The sequence below is a fragment of the Magnolia sinica genome, chromosome 6, assembly GCF_029962835.1.
Source record: "Magnolia sinica isolate HGM2019 chromosome 6, MsV1, whole genome shotgun sequence".
In the NCBI taxonomy this organism is placed as follows: Eukaryota; Viridiplantae; Streptophyta; class Magnoliopsida; order Magnoliales; family Magnoliaceae; genus Magnolia; species Magnolia sinica.
The window spans coordinates 76,751,148-76,772,999 of NC_080578.1; the positions used below are offsets into that span (position 1 = coordinate 76,751,148).

The 21,852-nt window shown below is 38.8% G+C and overlaps 1 protein-coding gene across 3 annotated transcripts in view; it reads right to left on the reverse strand.

Moving 5' to 3' along the window:
* Positions 1–19,828, reverse strand: part of LOC131248892 (probable ubiquitin-conjugating enzyme E2 16) — a 52,359-nt gene extending 32,531 nt beyond the window's left edge. For all 3 annotated transcript variants that reach the window (XR_009172529.1, XR_009172528.1, XM_058249396.1), the window contains exons 1-4: positions 19,705–19,828; positions 19,477–19,580; positions 19,284–19,386; positions 19,003–19,066 (exon numbers count right to left, since the gene is read on the reverse strand). Coding sequence is in view for 1 of the 3 variants with exons in the window: in XM_058249396.1 (XP_058105379.1) it covers positions 19,003–19,066; positions 19,284–19,386; positions 19,477–19,580; positions 19,705–19,734 (301 nt within the window). In the remaining 2 variants the exon portion in view is untranslated. The remainder of the gene's footprint in view (positions 1–19,002; positions 19,067–19,283; positions 19,387–19,476; positions 19,581–19,704) is intronic.
* Between the last annotated feature and the right edge of the window lie 2,024 nt (positions 19,829–21,852).

A 21,852-nucleotide genomic window follows, 5' to 3' on the forward strand; every position in this document is an offset into this window, starting at 1 on the left:
CAGCTACCAACAACAAAACATCATTCCTCGTACTCAATTAGCTGGATAAAAAAGGTAAACAAGACCAAGGTAACTGAATAATGCACTGTCTCATTTTTAATTGGTAAAAATTATAAGGATCAAATACTTTGTGACATGGTCGACATAGAAGCATGCCATATGTTACTCGGTCGACCCTGGCAGTCGGACCGTGATGCGACCCATCGAGGACGAGACAATGTCTACGTATTCGTCAAGGATAGTCGAAAAATAATCATTGCCCCTATGGCACCAAAGAACCACCCTGAAGCCTCTAAAGTAGAGGGGAGTTTCCTCCTAACAATTCGGAATTTCATGAAGGAATCTAAGGAAACCGACGAGGTATACGCCGTAGTGGTGAAGGGAAAGGAATCGAAACCCTCAAACATTCATCCAAGTTTAAGACTATTGCTAAACGAATTCAAAGAAGTCTAGCATGAAGATTTACCCGATGGATTGCCTCCCATGAGAGACATCCAACATCACAAAGACCTCGTCATTGAGGCTAGCCTACCCAACCGCCCTCATTATCGGATGAGTCAAAAGTAGTGTGAGATACTTCAGGGGTAAGTGGAGGAATTGATCCGTAAGGGTCTCTTGAGAGAGAGCATGGGCCCATGTACCGCACCAGCATTATTAACGCCAAAAAAAGATGGAAGCTAGCGCATGTGTGTCGACAGCCGGGCAATCAACAAAAATACCATCAAATATCAGTTCCCAATACCGCGGTTGGATGGCATGCTTGATATGCTAGAAGGGGCCAAGGTGTTCTCTAAATTAGACCTAAGGAACGGATACCATTAGATTCATATCTGATCCGGTGATGAGTGGAAAACAGCATTCAAGACCAAGGGTTGTATGAGTGGCTAGTCATGCCCTTCGGTCTATCGAACGCACCAAGTACTTTTATGCGTTTGATGAATCAAGTTCTAAAACCGTTCACTAGCTGATTTGTGGTAGTATATTTTGATGACATACTGATATATAGCCAGGATGAGACGGAGCACAGGAAACATCTCAGTCAGGTGCTGCAGGTCCTACAAATTAACAAGTTGTAGCTCAACTTGAAGAAGTATAGCTTTTTAACGGATAGCCTGTTGTTCATAGGATTTGTTGTAACGTCCACGGGCATCCATATGGACGATGAAAAGGTGCGAGCCATTAAGGAATGGCCGATCCCAACAAACATTCATGAGGTGAAGAGTTTTCATGGGTTAGAGACCTTCTATCGTCCATTCGTGCGAAATTTTAACACAATAGTCGCGCCTATTACAGATTGCATGAAAAAAGGACCATTTCAGTGGACCAATGAAGCTAACAAGAGCTTTCATAAGATCAAGCATCGTTTGCCCACAACACCGGTCTTGGTGCTTCCTAATTTTGACAAATTATTTGAGGTTGAGTGTGACGCTTCATATGTCGGAATTGGAGGAGTATCATCACAAGAAGGCAGGTCAGTAGCCTTCTACAGCGATAAGCTTAGTGAAGCCCGAAAGAAGTGGTCGACGTATAAGCTTAAATTGTACGAAGTTGTTCAGGCACTGCAACATTGATGACATTGTCTGATTCAAAGAGAGTTTGTTTTGCACACTAGCCATCAAACATTAAAGTTTATTAATAGTCAGACTAACGTGAATCGTGTGTATGCTAGATAGGTTGTGTTTTTACAGGAATTCATGTTCGTTCAAAAGCACAAGTCAGGGTAGCAGAACAAGGTAGTTGATGCACTTAGCCGTCGTGCATCACTACTTGTTGTAATGAGCAATGAGGTGGTCAACTTCGATTGTCTCAAGGAGCTGTATGCCGAGGACGAAGACTTCAAAGATTCTTGGATGAAGTGCCAAGAAGGTCATCCCAATGACCTTCATATACATGACGGTTTCCTCTTCAAAGGGAATCGATTGTGCATCTCCCAAAGTTCTCTGAGGGAGCAGATTATTCAGAAGCTACATGGAGGTGGCCTCAGTGGACACCTTGGGCGAGACAAGACATGAGCTCTTGTGGAAGAGATGCACTTAGCCGTCGTGCATCACTACTTATTGTAATGAGCAATGAGGTGGTCGACTTCGATTGTCTCAAGGAGCTGTATACTGAGGACGAGGACTTCAAAGATTCTTGGATGAAGTGCCAAGAAGATCAGCCCAATGACCTTCATATACATGACGGTTTCCTCTTCAAAGGGAATCGATTGTGCATCCCCCAAAGTTCTCTGAAGGAGCAAATTATTCAGGAGCTACATGGAGGTGGCCTCGGTGGACACCTTGGGCGAGACAAGACACGAGCTCTTGTGGAAGAGCGGTATTACTAGCCGCAATTAGTACGTGATGTGGGAAAAGCCGTACAACGTTGTCATGTTTGTCAGACCTCCAAATGGCAATCTTAGAATACGAGCCTCTACACCCTGTTATCTGTGCCTGACAGCCCTTAAGAGGATTTATCTATGGACTTCGTGCTTGGTCTCCCATGAACACAACACGGCATGGATTCGGTGTTCATGGTGATAGATCATTTCTCCAAGATGAAGAACTTTATCCCATGCAATAAGACCCCCAATGCAACACACGTGGCGAATCTACTCTTCAAGGAGGTCGTATGGCTACACGAGGTCCCCAAGACCATTATTTCTAATCGTGACACGAAGTTCATTAGCCATTTTTGGCGAACTTTGTGACTCGATTCGATACACGACTTCAATTCAACAGCACCTACCACCCACAGACTGATGGGCAGACCGAAGTTGTGAATTGCACGTTGGGAAACCTCCTTTGTGGTATTTCAGGAGAAAAACCGAAGCAGTGGGATTTGACCTTATCTCAAGCAGTGTTTACATTCAACAACATGGTGAACAGCTCGACAAGAAAATCACCGTTCCAGATCATTTACGAATGAGTGTCTCGCCACACACTTGACTTAGTTCCTCTGCCCTAGCTCCCAGGCATGAGCATTACAGCAGAACATATGGTAGACGGGATCATGGGCATCCATGCGGAGGTGCAGACCAAGCTACATGCCTCGAACGAGAAGTACAGGGAACAAGCGGACAAGCATCGGCGACAAAAAGTGTTCGAGGTGGGTGACCACGTTATGGTCCATCTACGCAAAGAGAGATTTCCGACCGGGACATACAACAAATTGAAGAATAAAAAGATTTGACCAGTACCAATCATCCGTAAGATCAATGACAACGTTTACGTTGTTGATCTTCCAGATGACATAGTGATCTCACGGACTTTCAACATCGCGGACCTGACCGAGTATCATGAATCAAAGCAGGACGAGTTCTTTTGAAGTGGAGGGGACTGATGTAGCGCGGGTTCGCGGACAATTTAATGGCCAAGACGGATCAGAAAAGGACCAGTTGACGACAGAAGTGATCCAGACTGTCAGACCTTAGATCGGGCGTATCTCGCAATCCGGAATGAGTTATCGGGCGTAAAATATATGATTTTGGGGTTGAACAAGATACTTTAGCCACCCAACCCAGCTACGTCGAGTTACGCGAGCCGGATTTGCGAAATACCTCCGAATCGATGGTCATTTCCCTATTTTAATTCCGTTTTTACTATAAATAATAAGTTTTAGTTTGATTATTACTCTTCATCCGTTGGGCTTTAGGAGTTGCGCCCAATGCGAAAAGAGCTTAGAATTATTAGGAGAACAGCTTGGTGAAGCCAAATAGGACACTTACTATTTTTGGCCGAAAACCTTGCGCACTAGTAGCCATCATGACCGTCTATAAATAGTAAGTTTACTATTTATAGTAAGTTGCGAATTCTAGGAGTTTTAGTTATAATTTGCTTCTGATTTCTCTCCCATTGCTTGGTATCCCTATTTAAAGGGTTGTGAACTCGTTATTGTCATTCATCAATCAAACTACGAATTTATTAGAATTTATTTCCATTCTTCTTGCTTTCTTTTCTCGTGGATTCGAGAAGTCTTTGTGAGGAGTCCAAAGAAACTCCGTGGATTCGGAGTAGTTATCCTTGAGGAAGATGGTGATCAACCTCATCACGTTCATCCCTGCGTCACCCTCCCTCACCTCATTCACGTTTTTTCAGCTTTTTCTTATATTCCCCAGAATAATACTACAGAAACAAAATCAGAATTTTTGAAAAAATCTTTATAACGCTTTGGAGAATGTAAAGAGCTATTTCGGTGGGATGTCAACTACCAATGCTTCAGATGCTTCTTCCAATGATCGTAGGGCCTCAGACTCCCATGTCTACCATAGGTAGTTACAGTGAGTAGTGACAGCCATAATGGGTAGATCACAACTGTGAAGTTGGACAGCAATAATTTCCTTGAATAATCTCAATTTGCTAACAGGTATATCGGCGGGCGAGGAAAACTTGGGTATGTGAATGGCCCGGTGAAGGAACCAGCTACTGATGATGCTTCATATAATAAGTGAGAGCAAGAGAAATTGATAGTCATTTTTTTTAATAATGATGTTATATTAAAAAAGGCCAAAGCCAAAGCAACCAAATATACGAAAATACAAATACAACTTGTAACCCATGATAAATATTCAAAAAGGCCAAAGCCAAATACAACTTATATTAAAAAAGGCCAAAGCCAAAGCCAAAGCACCCAACAAAAGTCCCCCAAAGCAATGTTTTAAATATAGATGATATCAACGGATATATCCCATGATAAATCTTGTAGCCCACCTGTGCGATACGAAACGCACAAGTAGTGCTAATATATCCCACATGTTCTATCTGGTGAGCATTTTCAATTTCGATCCCCCTTTTTTGTTGAAATGATGTTAAATCAGTATTAAATGGTTATAAATCCATTGATTCTTCATATTTTGCATTTTTTTAGAAATTTTCAATCAGCTATCAATTGAAACGAATTTCGAAGTATTTAGGAGTATTTGATGAAATGATCATCACATACTATTTGGGAAAATTCAAAAAATTTCCCAATTTCTGCCAAATTGCTTGCAATGTTACACTCCAAACATGAAATCAAGCATGTACGATGGCAGATCTACTGATTTGTTAAGTCCTTGTCAATTTTTATTAATCAAAATCATTTTTAATTAAAATTTATTAAAATATTATTTTTTTCGAAACTTCCATTCAACTAGATGTCAATTGAGACTCATTTCGAAGTATTTACGAGCGTTTGATGAAATGATCATCACATACACTCTAAATGTTATGCATTCAATTTGAATATAGTTGCAATCGTTCAATCAGACAATGCATAGCTTAGGACCCTATGCAACGGAAACCTACTATGTGCACTTCTTTTTTGAGATGTTACGATTTAAAAGTGTATATTAAGGTCTTATTTTAAACAATCCATGAAGTTTCATTGAAAAATTCAACCATTTTCCCAATGTTTCCCCATGTTTATCAAAAAGTGCAATAAATTACCTGATATAAATGATATATCCCGTGCGATAACCGAAAAGTGTCTGTATCCCAAGGATGCGATATGTAACACGATACCGATATTTCGAACACTGATTGGGGATATTGATGTTGATAGGGGGAAACATTGAAAACATATCGAACATAATAAAATATTTGATTTCTTAGCTGGTTTGAATTCTAAGTGGACACATGTGCAGATCTAGGGAAGAGATAAGATCCTACATTGGACCAAGTTTATTCCCTAGTTCAAAGTGAGGACAGCCGAAAGAAAGCCCTGCAACAAGTTCCAATTTCTTCCAAAAGCAATCATTCAACTCTTGCAGACTCTTCTAGTTACTCTAAGGGTGGACAAGGATCCAATCAGAAGGCCGGACTACCTGACAAGAGGAATAAGTTGAGATGCGACCATCGTGGCAAGACCTGCAGTACATGGGAGAATTGTTGGGATTTTCATGATAAACCGACAAAGTTCAATCGTTTTGGACAGGCCCCCAATAGCCTTGTTGCTGCCTCTGCTTCTCCTTCCCCATGTGCTAACACTTTTCCACATCAGCACCTCCTACTGGCCAGCCCACATTGAACTCAGACAGTTTATCTATTATAGAATTAGACCACATTCGTCGTCTACTTGCTCAATTGAAATGCCCATCTGCTTATACTTGATTCACAGAATCAGGTACACACGCGTCTACTAACCTTGTCTATCACTCCTCATCCAGCTCAGCCTGAATCATTGAATCAGGTGCATCTGACGACATGACAAGTATGTCGACCATCTTTTCTCCATGTAGTCTATATTCTAGAAGAGATAAAGAGAGAATTGCTAAGGAATCCTTATCCTCTATCTCTAGGAAGGGTGATATCTAGCTTAATGATCAATTGTCTATATCCTTTGTTATTCATATTACAAATTTATTGTTTGTGAACAATCTTCCCAAAAATTTGAACTGCTGTATAACTTTCTTTCCTACCCACCAAGTTTTCTTAGATTTGGTGACATGGAAAATGATTGGGAGTGGTCATGAAGCAGATGGTCTCTAATTTCTGGATTGCAGTCAAGTATCAGTCTTAGTAGGGATCATAATAATGCCTAGGTTAGATTGTGGCATAGTTGTTTAGGACATCGGTCTTTTTAATCATTGAAGTTGTTATTCCAAACTTATTTAAGTCAATTTTGAGTCATAATCTACAGTGTGAAGTTTGCAAGTTGTCCAAGCATTGTAGATAAACTTTTTTTCCCAAGTTCAATTAAAAGTTTGTTTCAGTTTCATATTGTCTATTCTTATGTGTGGGAACCTACTCCCATTGTATCCATGGATGGTTATCGATTTTTCATTTCCTTTGTGGATGATTTCTCCCGTTGCACTTGGTTGTATCTCATGAAGGCTCGTGATGAAAGTACCATCTATTATTCAAAGGTTTAATAAGATGATATTCACCCAGTTTAATAAGAAAATAAAAATATCTCGGTCAGATAATTCTCAAGAATACTCCGAATATGAATTAGGTTATTTAGAAGAGTATGGAATGATTCATCAAAGCTCTTGTCCGTACACTCCTCAGCAGAATGGAGTCGCAGAACGGAAGAATCACCATCTTCTTTAAGTTACTCGGAGCTCTAAACAGGGATGCACGTTCCAAATGTTTTTGGGCTGATGCACTGCTTACAGCCACCTATCTTACTAATCGTATGTCATCCATGATATCCCCAAAAAAAAAAAAAAAAATTCAAGTCCTTTGCCTTGGGTGTGTGTTTTATTTATGTTTGGGTCTGAATCAGACCAAGTTAGATCCAAAAGCCATTGTAGGTGTGTTTTTAGGATATCCTCCACGCAAAAGGGATACAAACATTTTGATCTTGTGCCCGAGAAACATTGTGTCACTATGAATGTCACCTACTTCAAGTACACGTCTTATTTTTCTTGTAATCTTGCATCTCTTCAAGGGGAGCTTAGTGAGCTAGAAGAGAGGGATCATTCTCCAGTTTATCTCCTTCCTTTTTTTGTTCCTTACAATCGTCAGGTGCTACTCCTATTCCTTACATCGGCTATTGGTGTTTCAATAAGTCCAAGGTGATCTACTAATACTACTACTAATGCAGCACAACACTCATAGGCGAAGGAACTACAAGTATGCACAAAAGGCTAGAAAATGTGATCATTGTGACACACCTACTCACTAATTACAATTTCTTGGAACCAAGTAATCATTTTCCTATGTCTATTTCTTCTTCCTTTGAGGATAGTGCTCCCATTGCCTTGTCTCCTTCCTCTTATTCATTCTTGTCTTCAGTTTCTTCTGTTTCTTTGCCTTCCACATTCCAAGAGGCAGTCTCCAAACCAAAGTGGCATGAAGCTATGATGAATAAATGAGGGCATTAATGAAAAATGGCATGCAGGAATTGATAGATTTACACAGAGAAGGAGCCAATGGGTTGCAAATGGGTCTTCACAATTAAACACAAGGTAGATGGGGTCGATTGAAGGGTATAAAGTCAAGCTTGTTGATAAGAGAAACACTCAAACATATGAGATTGACCACAAGGAAACGTTTCCACCTATAGCCGATATGAACTCCACATGGGTTCTATTGTTGTTTGGGGTCAATTTTTTTTAGTTGTTGTATTAGCTAGATGTGAAGAACGTGTTTCTCCATGGAGACTTGAGGGAAGAAATGTATATGGCTCCACCTGATTTCAGGTTCCCCAACAGTGAAGGAAATGTCTATAGCTTAAAGAAGTCTAGTTATGGACTAGAAAAATCTCCCTAGGCTTGGTTCGAGAGATTTGGTTAGGCTGTGAAGAAGATTGCTGATTCTAAGAGTCATGCTGACCATACTCTCTTTGTGAGGCAACGGGATCCATTTACTACAGCTTTGATTATTTATGCGGATGATACTGTGGTGATAGGAGATGATTAGATACGAAATTTGAAGAAATTTTTGGCAAAATATTTTGAGATTAAGGATCTAGGAAATATGAAATAGTTTTTAAGTATAGAGATTGCTCGAACAAAGAAGGTGATGTTTATATCTTAGCAAAAGTACACCTTAGGCCTACTTAAGAAGACTACTGAGCTAGATTCCTAACTGGTAGAAACTCCTATTGATCCCATTCATATGTTGAGCCGAAGGGGGGGTTGTTACCAAACAAAGAGATGTATCAGAGATTGGTTGGCCAACTTCTATATCTTTCTCTCAACAAACCTAGGGGTTGTTTGTTTACCACTTAATATGCCCCTGAAATCTGAAAAATCAGATTTCAGCAGCTTAATACGTTATTTTGGGTGTTTGTTTAACACACTTAAAACAAGTTCTTAATGGAAATTAATTACGAAATTAATTCCGGGATGGTTCATGACCGGAAAGCGGTAAGTGATGCGTCTGGAATGTGGCAAGTGGCTTTGCATTATTTTTTTAATGACAATTTTGCCCCTTCCGTACGGACTCCGTTTTGACTTGGCAAAGTCCTGTAGGTTCCACTATGATGTATTTGTTATATCCAGACCATCCATCCAATGTTCCATATCAACATAGGACATGATACGAAAAATGAGGTATATCCAAAACTAAAGAGGACCACACACCTAAAGCTATAGGGGCAATGACACCCACCATTGAAACCTTCCTAGGGCCCACCATGATGTTTATTTTTCATCCAATTTGTTCATAAGGTCACATAGACCTGGATGAAGGGGGGGAAACAAATATCAGCTTGATCCAAAACTTCTGCAGCCCCAAGAAGTTTTCAATTGTAGACGTTCAATCCCCACTTTTCTTTGTGGTGTGGTCCACTTGAGCTTTGGATCTGCCTCATTTTTTGGATCATGAACTAATATAATCTGAAAAAATGGATGGACAGTGTGGATCAGTTAGTGTGATGTGTGGTGCTCAGCACTCTATAGCGTGTAGCATAAATACGTAGCATGTAGCATAAGGTACACGATAATTCTATTTTTTGATTTAAAAATAGGACAAATATAATAAATAGCAGAAAAAAGGAAAAAAATATAAAAATGCCTAAACGATGATTCATTTAATCAATTATAAGCATGTTCAAATGATTTATGAGTTATCATTTATTAAAAGCCAATCCACATATATAAGCCAAATCAAATAATTATCACATCAACAACTTTCTAAGCAAACCACTTTAATTAATAGTGTCTAATTGAAACCACAAGTTACAATTATGAAAAGAAATAAAAATCAGATAGGTTAAAAGTATCAAGTACAATACCAGTGTCACATTCCTCAACATTAGATACAAAGGAAACATGAAAAAAGTAATAAAAAAATAAAAAAGTAAAAAAATACATTGTAGCTTACGCTACGTACACTACGCGCTACGTAGCTGTAGCGTACGCTACGACCCCTGTAGCGTACACTACAAGGGACTTGCGCTATTTAGGACGCTACGTAGTGCTACAGCCATGCTACGGGCACTATTTGAAACACTAGTGTGGATCTAACACATACATCATAGTGGGGCGTATAGAACTTTGCCACATCAATACCGTACCCGCCTCTGTTGCCATGTTCTATACTAGGCAATCCATTACATAAAACGGATTGCATGGTGTGCCAAACACCACTGTGTTGACACCACCAAGTTTTGTGGGCCTCGCCATAATGTGTCATATCTACACCATCCATCCATTTTACAATACCATTTTATGGCATGGGCCCAAAAATGAGGCAGATACGAAGCTCAAGTGGACCACAAAAAGCATTGGGGATTGAACGTCTACCATTGAAAACTTCTTGGAGGCCGTAGAAGCTTTGGATCAACTTGATATTTGTTTTTTCCCTTCATCTAGGTCTGTGTAACCTCTTGAACAGGTTGGATGACAAATAAACATCATGATGGGTTCTAGGAAGGTTTCAATGGTAGGAATCATTATCCCCACTACTTTATGTGGTGTGGTCCACTTGAGCTTTAGATCTACCTCGTTTGTGGGCTCATGACCTAAAAGGATCTCCCCAAATGGATAGACTATGTGGATATAACACATACATCAAGGGACGTCAACACACCACCAAGGTCGGTGGTGGGGCACACCACGCAATGTTTATTTAACATCCAATTTTAGACTCACAAGAGTTTCAACATGAGGTCATGGGTTCGAGCACCCATTGAGGTGTGAGTGCGTGGGCGTGTGTGGGGTGTGTTGGCTGTGTGAAAGGGAAAAAAAAAAAATCCAATTTTTTATAAGGTCACATAGACCAGGATTGTGGAAAAAAATGAATATCAGCTTGATCCAAAACTTTTGTGGCCCACAAAATGTTTTTCGTGGTGGGCATTCAATCCTTGTCGGTTGGTCCACTTAAGATTTGGATCTGCTTCATTTTCAAGACCATGGCATAAAATGAGCTGTAAAAACTTGTGGACAGCGTGGATGTACAACACATACATCAAGGTGGGCCTTATGGTCAAGGCAACACACACTAAAGTGTTACCAATAACCCCTAATCTGACGCAGATTGCTAGTGAAAGCCTTTAGCAGGAACTTTCTACCATGGGAAGTTAGGTAGGGCCACTATGATGTTTGTGAGAAATCCTCCCATTCCATCCGTTTTTTCGGATCATGTTAGGACATGGATAATTTGGTAAATTTATCAAATTTCAAACATTTTTACCAAACAAATAAAATTTGGATTGAGTACTAAATTTCAGTGTTCAAGAACAGTTTACTAAACAGGCATTCCAACACTATTAGTACAAAATGGATCTAGTACTTAAATTAATTTCAGATTTTTTTATTCAGTTTACCAAACGCACCCCTAATATAGCATATGCAATAAGTGGGGTGAGTCAATTCATGCAGGCTCCATGGGTTCGTCACTGAGAAGCGGTTGAAAGAATCTTGAAACATTTGAAGGCCTATTTAGACAGGAAATTTGGTCACTTGGAGAAGCAAGAAACAAATTGCGATGGCAAAGTCTGGTGCTAAAGCAAAAGTATGGGGCTATGGAAAATGGTGTGGCAGAGTTATTGTGGCTGAAAAGTTTGTTCGTGATTTGGGAATTAAGGTGGATGCTCCTATGAAGCTATTTTGTGATAACAAGGCAGCCATTAGCATAGCATGAAATCAAGTTCAGCATGATCGTACAAAGCACATTAAAGTTGACAGGCACTTCATTTGTGAGGGAGTTATCTCTCAAGATCTTTTACTTACCATTTGTAACAAATGAGAATAAGCTGGCTGACATTCTCACCAAGGGTGTAGTCAAGATCAAATTAGAATATGTTCATAGCAAGTAGGCATGATAGATATCTATGCTCAGATTGAGGGAGTGTTGAGAGTATAGTTAAAAGAACTTTCACATAATATGTGGTCTAATAAGGGCCTATTTATAATTTTCAATAAGTTGCTGTTGAATAAGAGGGGGGCTTAATAGAACCCTAAAGTTTTAAACATGTAACGGACACGATGCATGATATTAAAAAAAAAATAAAAAAAAAATAAAAATAAAAAAACTAAAACATATAATGGATATGATCATGATAAGCTGTATGAGTTGTATCATAATGTATATGATCAACGAAAAACTTTCATCCTTCCAATAGGTAAGTTTGGTTCCCCTTTCCATATATCATTTTTAAAATTAGAACCCAAACTCTTAATTACGGTATGCTAGCATTCTTCCCATGACTAGGAAGAGAAATTATCAGACTTATGTGGTCTTGCTTGAACTTCACCTCACTAGGAACCCAAAAACCAGATGGCAAGAATAAATTTTAGATTAAGGCGTGTTCACAATGACAATGTGACGGAACGAAGTTGCCGACATGGTCGATAACCACTAGCAAGGTAGATCTATCTAGAAACTGAAGCAACCAAAGTAAACACAGGAAAAGTATTAGAATAAGAATTGTAGCAAATAATGACAAGCTGCAGCACTCAAGCAAAGAGAACTTTGCAGTAAACTCACCACTCAACGAGATCCTATACTCAAGAATGCACTTGGGTCCAAATAAAAATCCATGATGTTGATAGCAGAGAGGTATCACAGCCATCTACACCATAGCAGAACCCAAGAAAAGACAGGGACTGCTGCAACTTTCACCATGGAACCAATTCTAAGAGATATTTGATCAATCACAGTATAATGACTGGTAACGAGAAATAACAAAAAATCAAGCATAAACTCTTGATCCTAGCCCATAGAACCAACATAAAAAATCCTAATAAAAGACTCAAGTAACAAGAAAAATCAAGCCTAAACTCTTGATCCTAGCCCTTAGAACCAACATAAAAAAATCTTAATAAAAGGCTTAACAAACAAGAAAAATCAAGCCTAAACTCTTGATCCTAGCCCTTAGAACCAAAAGAAAAAAAAAAAAATCTTAAGAAGAGACTTCCCTAACAAGAAGCCTCCCAAACTCTAATTGACGGCTTCCAAAACTTAGACTCAAGTTTTCTTAATAAAAATAAATATATTCTACCTAATGAATCCAGTTCACAAGGAAACAATTGACTCATTTTTTTAGAAGATGACATGTAATCCTTGTCTTAAAAAGGATCAGCTAATCCTTTTTAATGAGGATTTCACTAATAACCTTTTTTACAAAATGACCAAAATATCCTTTTTTAAGGGTATGAAGGCAAGTTCATTAAGTAAAAGCTAGATTACATAAAGAGGAAGGAATCTCCAATCCACAAAGATGATTGGAACTGGATCCCTTGGCTATATAATACCCTTGGCCATAAGCAAAGAATTTTGTTAAACAGAAGCTAGACTATAAAAGGAAAGAAGAATGACCAAGATGCCCTTGGCCATAAAGGGATTAAGACAAGTACAAAATCTTCAAATTTCTTCACCCAATTCAGGTGGGGCAAGCATCAAATTGCTTCTAAAGTTATCTCCTAGACGAATAGCCAGCTGGTTGTCTCCAGGTCAACCGACATAAGTACCAAGGTATGCCCAAGTGCCAATGTGAATAATGGAGCAGACCAGAAATTTTATCTTTGGGCTTCAAGCACCCAGAACCTTTGAGAGGGAAGATTATATTCTCAGACCTCATCCCATCAGCAACTCCATTGAGCTGACCAATGGTTGACCACAGCTGACAATAGGTGAATCATGGTTTTCAATAGCCAGCCATCTAAGATTTCAAAAGGCCAACTTCGTCAGCCCATGTTTAGGGCTCGAGCAGCTTCTTTTTAGGGGGGAATAGCAATGTTAAAATTAAATTTTGATCATTCCAAGGCCTAGTCCTTCAATTTGCACTTATACTTTAGTGCCAGTGCTTCCATCACTAAAGCTACTAGATTGGTCCCCATGTTATCATTAAAAGGTTCTATGAACTTATTCAGTATGATGACGAGGAAGCTTCAAAAGTAATTAGGCAAAAAGGAGTACGAAAGTATCTGAGAAGAAACCGATGGCTTATCATACCATATGAAGTCCAGTGCACCTCAATTACATGTCCCATTCCAACTCTTTTCCCAACATGCGCAAACAAAGCAAGAAAACGTCAACTGAAAAGGAGTGTCTAAAAACTAAAGTGTTCACAAGAAATCCCAAAAGCACGGAACTTCCAAACAAACCAGCTGACTGAAGTAGCGAAGTACAACCGCAGACCAATGACATTCCCCTCACACATCCGGCAAGGAGAAAAAAGCAAAATCACTAAGCATGTTAGAAGACAGCACCTAATTTTTAAATTATGTGTCACATGTAAGAGAAATATTGCCTGGCTTGCCATTCAAAGAGAGGGAGAGAGAGAGGAGGAGGAGGAGTAAGAAGAAGAAGAAGAAGAAGACGAAATATTGCCTGATAACTCTCCCTAACAAATACTTTACATGCATGAACATGTAAAGCCTGCAACAGCACTAAATCATTCACTCCACGACTTTACAAGTACATCTCACATATCTCCAGTACCTACCATTTCTAGAGCCATAACACATGCTCCAATGCGAAAGTTCCGCACAATGTGTTTGGCTGCTCATGCAAGTACCAATCACTATTTTTGGGCAAGGAACCCCCATAAACGGATTAACATGGTCACATGGAAAAACAATCATATGGGTGCGATAATAATGAAAAACGATCCACCATACGTGATAACATTCCTATAAATAGGAAACACTCCCCAACCGCTTGAAATAAACATGATGAAACACGAAATTATGTCTCTAGTTCTTCCAAGTTCTCAATCCAAACATAAAATTATTCAGTCTTCTGAAAAGAAGCACTCACCACTTGGATATCAATGGAAGAAAAAGAAAAGAAAATAAACAAAGTGAACCATGTTTTATGGTAAAACCCTTACTAATGCAACAATATAATATCATATTTATAACAGATTCTATATCTACAGGCCATCATATCATATATTATATGACCTTCTGGAAGTTCTTTAATATTTTTTTCCGAAATGCCTTCCAATTTTCTTCCAAAATTATGTTATGATGGCAGACATACCGCACATTGGCCATAAAGAGAGAAACTTTGATAATGACGTGGAATGAGATGGTTCATACACATAAACTCAGACAGTGTACATTTGGCATGCTTTCAACTTCGTATCCACACCGTCCAACCATTGGAAAATATCATTTTAACGTAATAGATAAAGAATGAGTCAGATCCAAATCTCTAATGAACCATACCACATGAAAACAATAATGATTGGATATCCACCATTAAAATCCTCCTATGGCCCACTGTACTATTTATTTGATATTCAATCTGTATGATTACGTCATACAAACCTAGATGGGGGCAAAAATCAAATATTAGCTTGATCCAATACTTTTATAGGTCCCAAAAGGTTTTTAATGGTCTACATTATTCCTGTAATGTGGTCCACTTGAGATTGGGATATACCTCATTTTTGATCTCATACTCTAAAATTGTCTCGAAAAATAGATGGACGGTAATGATACAATACATACATCATGGTGGGGCCTACAGAACGTTATGGTGGCCCAACGAATTGTTTAACAGTGAAAATCATTATCTCCGCTGCTATTTGTGGTGTGGTCCACATGATCTTTGGATATGATTCATTTTCTGGATAATGCCCTAAAATAATCTCTAAAAATAGATGAACGGTGTAGATATAATAAATACATCACTGTGGGGCCCACGTAACTTTAATCTCCTTTGAACCGTTCGTACAACTCGGAGCTCGAGGAGCGTTAGTGCTCGTCTGCGCACGCCACGTACCTACAGCAGCTATACAGCTACTGTGTGTACACCACCCATTCCACTGCCCTTTTTTTGATAAACCGACCCCGACCATGGCGATTTTAAAGCTCCCAAAAATCTCTCCCCAAATTCCGATTTTTTTTTTCAAATCCCAAATCAAATCCCCGTAAGCCTAGGTAGAATCCAGTTTCCTTTCAAAGCTATTCCATTCGAAGGAAAAAGGGGATTTTAGGTTTTTCGTTCTTCTGAAAGATCCGGCGCTGTTGACCACGTGAGTAAAAAGGTAAGAGAGCTTCTTCTTCTTCTTCTTCTTCTTCTTCTTTTTCTATATTTTTTTCCGAATAAGAGGGTCGTCGCCTAATGTCGCCGAAAACACGGCATTTGTTTTGCCTATTTTATCGAAATCTATAGGGGAGTTGGCTGATTTGGCCAGTGATCCGAAAATATCGCCGATAATATCGAAAATATCGGCGACATCTAGAAGAGAAACGAAATATTGGGGTTTCGGTATCGCAGGTCTGGCAACACCGATAATATCGGCGATATTATCGATTTCTCGCCGATAACTCAAACACTGCATGTAAGAGAAATATTGCCTGGCTTGCCATTCAAAGAGAGGGAGAGAGAGAGGAGGAGGAGGAGGAGGAGTAAGACGAAGAAGAAGAAGAAGACGAAATATTGCCTGATAACTCTCCCTAACAAATACTTTACATGCATGAACATGTAAAGCCTGCAACAGCACTAAATCATTCACTCCACGACTTTACAAGTACATCTCACATATCTCCAGTACCTACCATTTCTAGAGCCATAACACATGCTCCAATGCGAAAGTTCCGCACAATGCGTTTGGCTGCTCATGCAAGTACCAATCACTATTTTTGGGCAAGGAACCCCCATAAACGGATTAACATGGTCACATGGAAAAACAATCATATAGGTGCGATAATAATGAAAAACGATCCACCATACGTGATAACATTCCTATAAATAGGAAACACTCCCCAACCGCTTGAAATAAACATGATGAAACACGAAATTATGTCTCTAGTTCTTCCAAGTTCTCAATCCAAACATAAAATTATTCAGTCTTCTGAAAAGAAGCACTCACCACTTGGATATCAATGGAAGAAAAAGAAAAGAAAATAAACAAAGTGAACCATGTTTTATGGTAAAACCCTTACTAATGCAACAATATAATATCATATTTATAACAAATTCTATATCTACAGGCCATCATATCATATATTATATGACCTTCTTGAAGTTGTTTAATATTTTTTTCCGAAATGCCTTCCAATTTTCTTCCAAAATTATGTTATGATGGCAGACATACCGCACATTGGCCATAAAGAGAGAAACTTTGATAATGACGTGGAATGAGATGGTTCATACACATAAACTCAGACAGTGTACATTTGGCATGCTTTCAACTTCAAATTTAACCATAAAAACCACGAGCTCCACCTTAGATGGGTCAGAAACCAAAAAGTTACACTGAACCAATGACCTAACTAGCTAATTGGTGGACATCTGATGGATGTTTAAATTAAAACTAATGAATGGCCCAAATTTTTTTTTTTATTTTAACGGTAACGATTTCTATTTATAAATGAAAAAAGGATTACAGAAACAGGGATAATCGACCCGCTGAGATTGCAGACCGATTCTTCACCAAGAAAAGATAAATTACAACCCTTCAAGGATCCAACCTTAGAAGCCCATTCTACAATCAGATATTTCACCCTTTGAACTAGATACTCCGCCGAGTTTGAGGTATCCATAAAACATCTACCATTTCTCTCTTCCCACACAGACCACCAGACGGCTAAGAGGGGTGAATGGCCCAAATTCAGCAAACAAAAATGCCAATTTGGAATTATGACATATCCAGTGTTTTAAATAGCTGCTAGCGTACACTACGTAGTGTAACATGCGTAAATAGCATGTTGCCAATGTAGCATACGCTACAAGCTACATAGCGTGTAGTGTGCGTAGCATACACAAGACCATACTACTAGTTTTTTTTAAGCTCTCCTTTTATGTTAGTTTAGTTGTTGATGTGAAATAGTGGTGATCAATCCTTCTCACACGTGACAATAATTCAGAGCGATCTAGACCATCCAAATGATGGGTCCTATTGTTGATGAAAAATATTTCTACATTTATCCATATCTGACAGTCTTAACCATCTATACAAGGGCCTACGCATGTACAGTTGAAGATTTATGAGTTTTCTAAATGGTGTGAAACTCACATAGCCACATTTATTCAGAATGTTTTCAAAGAAATGAGTTTTGAAAGCCCTCTTTCAAAAACTTTAATAGTCACGATGGCAAGCCCTCTTTCCACCGAACTTCCTATCTTTGATTCTCCTAATCCAAGGAACTGTTAGAGACGAAATTTTAAGACATTGATCAGCCCTATGAGATGGTCCTACGGCTGAAGTTTCACAAGCATTGGAGCCCAAACAAAGAACTTCAAGATTCCCCATTAGAAGTCCATACAACTGTGGAACTAAAGATTTGCATTTTTTTTAATTCATTTAAAGCTAAATAGAGGTATTTCTTTTACTATTTTATTTCAACTAATAACTTTTATTTTATTGTGATTGACTTAATATTGATTTAGGGTGTATTTTGATTTTATTTTCCATTTTTTTCATTGTTGGGGGCCCAGTACCATGCAATATGTAGAATAAGCTTGTAATAAAACCATTTGTGTATAGTGTAGCGGTTGTCCTCTGTAGTGTAGTATGTACCATCTGGGTGATGATGGTGGTGGTTTCTTTTTTATGTTGAAGCTATCCATTGTTTTCTATGTTGCAGTTCTCCATTGTTTTCTATGGTTGATTGAAGCATCATGTGAGCCACCACACTACAATTGGTTCAAATATAAATGAATTGGCTTTTGATAAGTGATAATTAATAACTTGTTTTGAAAAAATGAAGCATTTTTTCTAATTTTCCTGCTGTTTTCTGTATTTGCCTTTGCTATTTATCATATTTTTCCTGTAATTTTAAATTTTTTTAAAGTATCCATATAGCTTCCGCTACATGCTATAAAGGGCTGAAAGCTACGCAATATGCTATGCACTATTTAAAACACTGGACATATATCTACAGTGGGTCATACAAGTTGGTGCCGTTTGATTTGAGCTGCATGCATACCACATATAACTGCGTGCGTGTGGCTGACATACTCTACCAGCATATCAAATAACTCCCCGGCTATAAAAATAACAAAATTGAAAGAAAAATAAAAAATAAAAAATTCTACAATACCCTATTTCAAAGATCAAACAAACTACAACCAAAAACACATTTTTCACAGTTACAGCATTAATACTGTTGCAATGGTCAAGAACAGCTTCCAAAGGAGGCTGTAAATAACCCCACAATACCAAACTCGAAACCTTACAGATAGGGGAAATTACCTAAACAGATGTGGCCGTTGCTGTAAATGTGAGGATGCAGAGGTGCCGGTTGCAGAAATATAACCTTTTCCGAAAACAAATAAAAATTAAAATTATTCAAAACAAAGAAACAAAAATGGGTATATGCAAATCGGCATTTTAACCATTACCGATTTGCATAAACCCCATTCGTACTACCTCAAATCCCAAAATGGAAAATGGGCGTATGCAAAACCAATCAGGGTAGTTGTAGAAATCAATTTCTACAAAAAAGGAAAGAAAACTGAGATTCTTTTTCTGACCTGAGGTGCTTCCATGGGGTAATGCTCAGGGAAATCAACTTGAAGCTGGTACGTTTCGTTGGTGTAGAGAGTCCCAGGAGCGCCAATGACTTCGATAATCCATCTTGAAATAACAAAAATAAAAATCCAATTAGAAGGGAGAAACTATCGGGATGGGGAAGTGTCGAGAGAAGGAGGGATTTAGAGGAGAAACCTTTGGAGGTTATCGGTGACCTTGTGCTTGAAACCGGAGGGAGGGTTCACCTGCCATTCCACCAGTTCTTTCTGGAGTCTGTTGCAGGCGATCTTGCTCAGAGCCTGCAATCAAATGGATGAGATTTAAAAAATGAGACAGACAGACGGACAGAGAGAGAGAGAGAGAGAGAGAGAGAGAGAGAGAGAGAGAGAGAGCAAGAAGAGAGAGAAAGAAGATGAAAAATACCTTCCGAGAAGGGGCGGAGGAGCTGGTCATGCTGCTTCTACTGTGAGAGAGAGAGAGAGAGAGAGATTTGGGAAATGAAAATGCGAGGTTGGGATTGGAAGCACCGTCCGCGTTTTTTATTAGAATTCTCTTCTTGTGAATTTACGTAATTGCCCTTTCCTTGGGTCATTTTCTAAGGGAACTATTTGATACTGTGGCGGACTATCATGATCGATACACGGGCACTCGGAAACTATATATTTAGTGTATGCTAACTCAAATTAAACCATCCAAATCTTTGGAAACATTATACATAGGTTATAAACCAAAAAATCATACTGATCAAATAACGCTGACTTATGATTGATGACCATTTTTTATTGAATTTGGATCATTGATTGGGTTTCATACTGACCGTCAATTAAATAATATGAATCAACTTATTACAATATAAAATTCCATTGTAGTTTCACTATTTGTATGGTTTAATTTATTTCTTATTGTACGGCATGTCTGAAGCTTGTTAGTGCCTGCTCATCAATCGTCACATTCTCTACCTGTTACTCTGGTACAACGTTGCATTTGATAGGCTTGTCCTACGATATATATTACACGTGCAAAACATTATTGAAACTTCTAAATTTTGAGACCCATATGTGCTTAGGTTATCATTTCATAATCATATTTTTGACCGATCCTGACCTACAGTTTATGAACACATTTTTGCTGAACTGCGGAAGTTAGATATTTTTTGTCTCAGCGATTCAGTTAAAGCCTACCTATCAGTTGGATATAGAGTGCGTACTGAGTAAGCTCTATGGGCCCACCATAATTTATCATGTTTTATCATTATTGTTTATCTGTTTACAGTTCATTTTAGAGCATGAGGTTGGAATTAATAAATATATATATATAAAGTAAAATGGACCACATGATAGGATATGGTGGAAAATAAATGTTAATATTTGTATTTTCCTTTTGTCTATGTTTTTTGTAACTTTATGAATAAATTTGACGACATAGCCCTTGAAAAGGTTTCCTGTGGTAGGGTTTACTTTTTCTTTTTCTTTTTTCAATACATGCGCGCACACAACCCCCGACACACTCACGCTAGTGGAATTTCACCACCTATGGGTACCCGAACTCTTGACCGAGAGTTGAAACTCCTGTAGTCTACCACCCGAGCAAGAGCAAGGCCCTGTGGTATGGTTTACTTGAGCTTTAGATATACTTCAATTTTGGGCTATTGCCCTGAAATGAAGGGTAAGCCAAATGGACGGCATGGATAAGACACATATGTCAGTGGGACCCATAGAAAGCGTGCTGTGTCCCGTGTGCAGTCAGCATCCCTTTCATTTAGAGAGATAATTAAATTCGAGTAAGCCACTGGGGGCTGCAACAGTATCAAAGATATTATCACTACTCTGGAAAGTATGATGCTTCATACGCACGGTGGACTCAAAAACCACGTGTGGTGCATCTACAAATAAAATCAAAACCTTCCACGAATGTGTCCATTTACCAATACGCACACTGTTCTTAATCAATAAACAGTGATCCATTAGTTAAAGATTAGGTCGACCTGATCAATATAACTTTTTTACAATGAACTACTAAAGTGTTCCCACAATTTGGACGGCTTGATTGGAATTATATGCATCTGGCATGTACATTTTGAGTGAGTGTGTATAAACTATCACGCTCTGCTGGAGTATCAAATAACTCCCCTTCAAATAATATCCATCCCCAACCTGCTTGATTTTGCATGCACCCGTTTTTTGCCGTTTCGGGTGGGATGTAATTATCGGATTTTCGACCTGAGATTTTGCACAGTATACTCCGGTTCCAATTTTGAAGTGTGGGGCCCATCTAGACCATCAAGCCGGTGGTCCATGGACAGGTCAGGCTCCAGAGATCTTCCAGATTGAATCTAGTCCATCGATTGTTTTTACCTTTGACCATTTTCATATTTTCACCGTATGTTTGTAGGCTACCAACCAAATATGGTTGAATCATCTTCTGATATATGATGCTTCTCAGGATGCCTACCGTCAATTTTCTGCCCCTTCGTATCAACAGTTTGGGTCACAGAACGATGGTCCCCACGTGCTGGGAGGTGTCCCTTTCCGCCGTTTCAAGGTGGCAGCATTCCTTCTGTTCTTTTCTGAG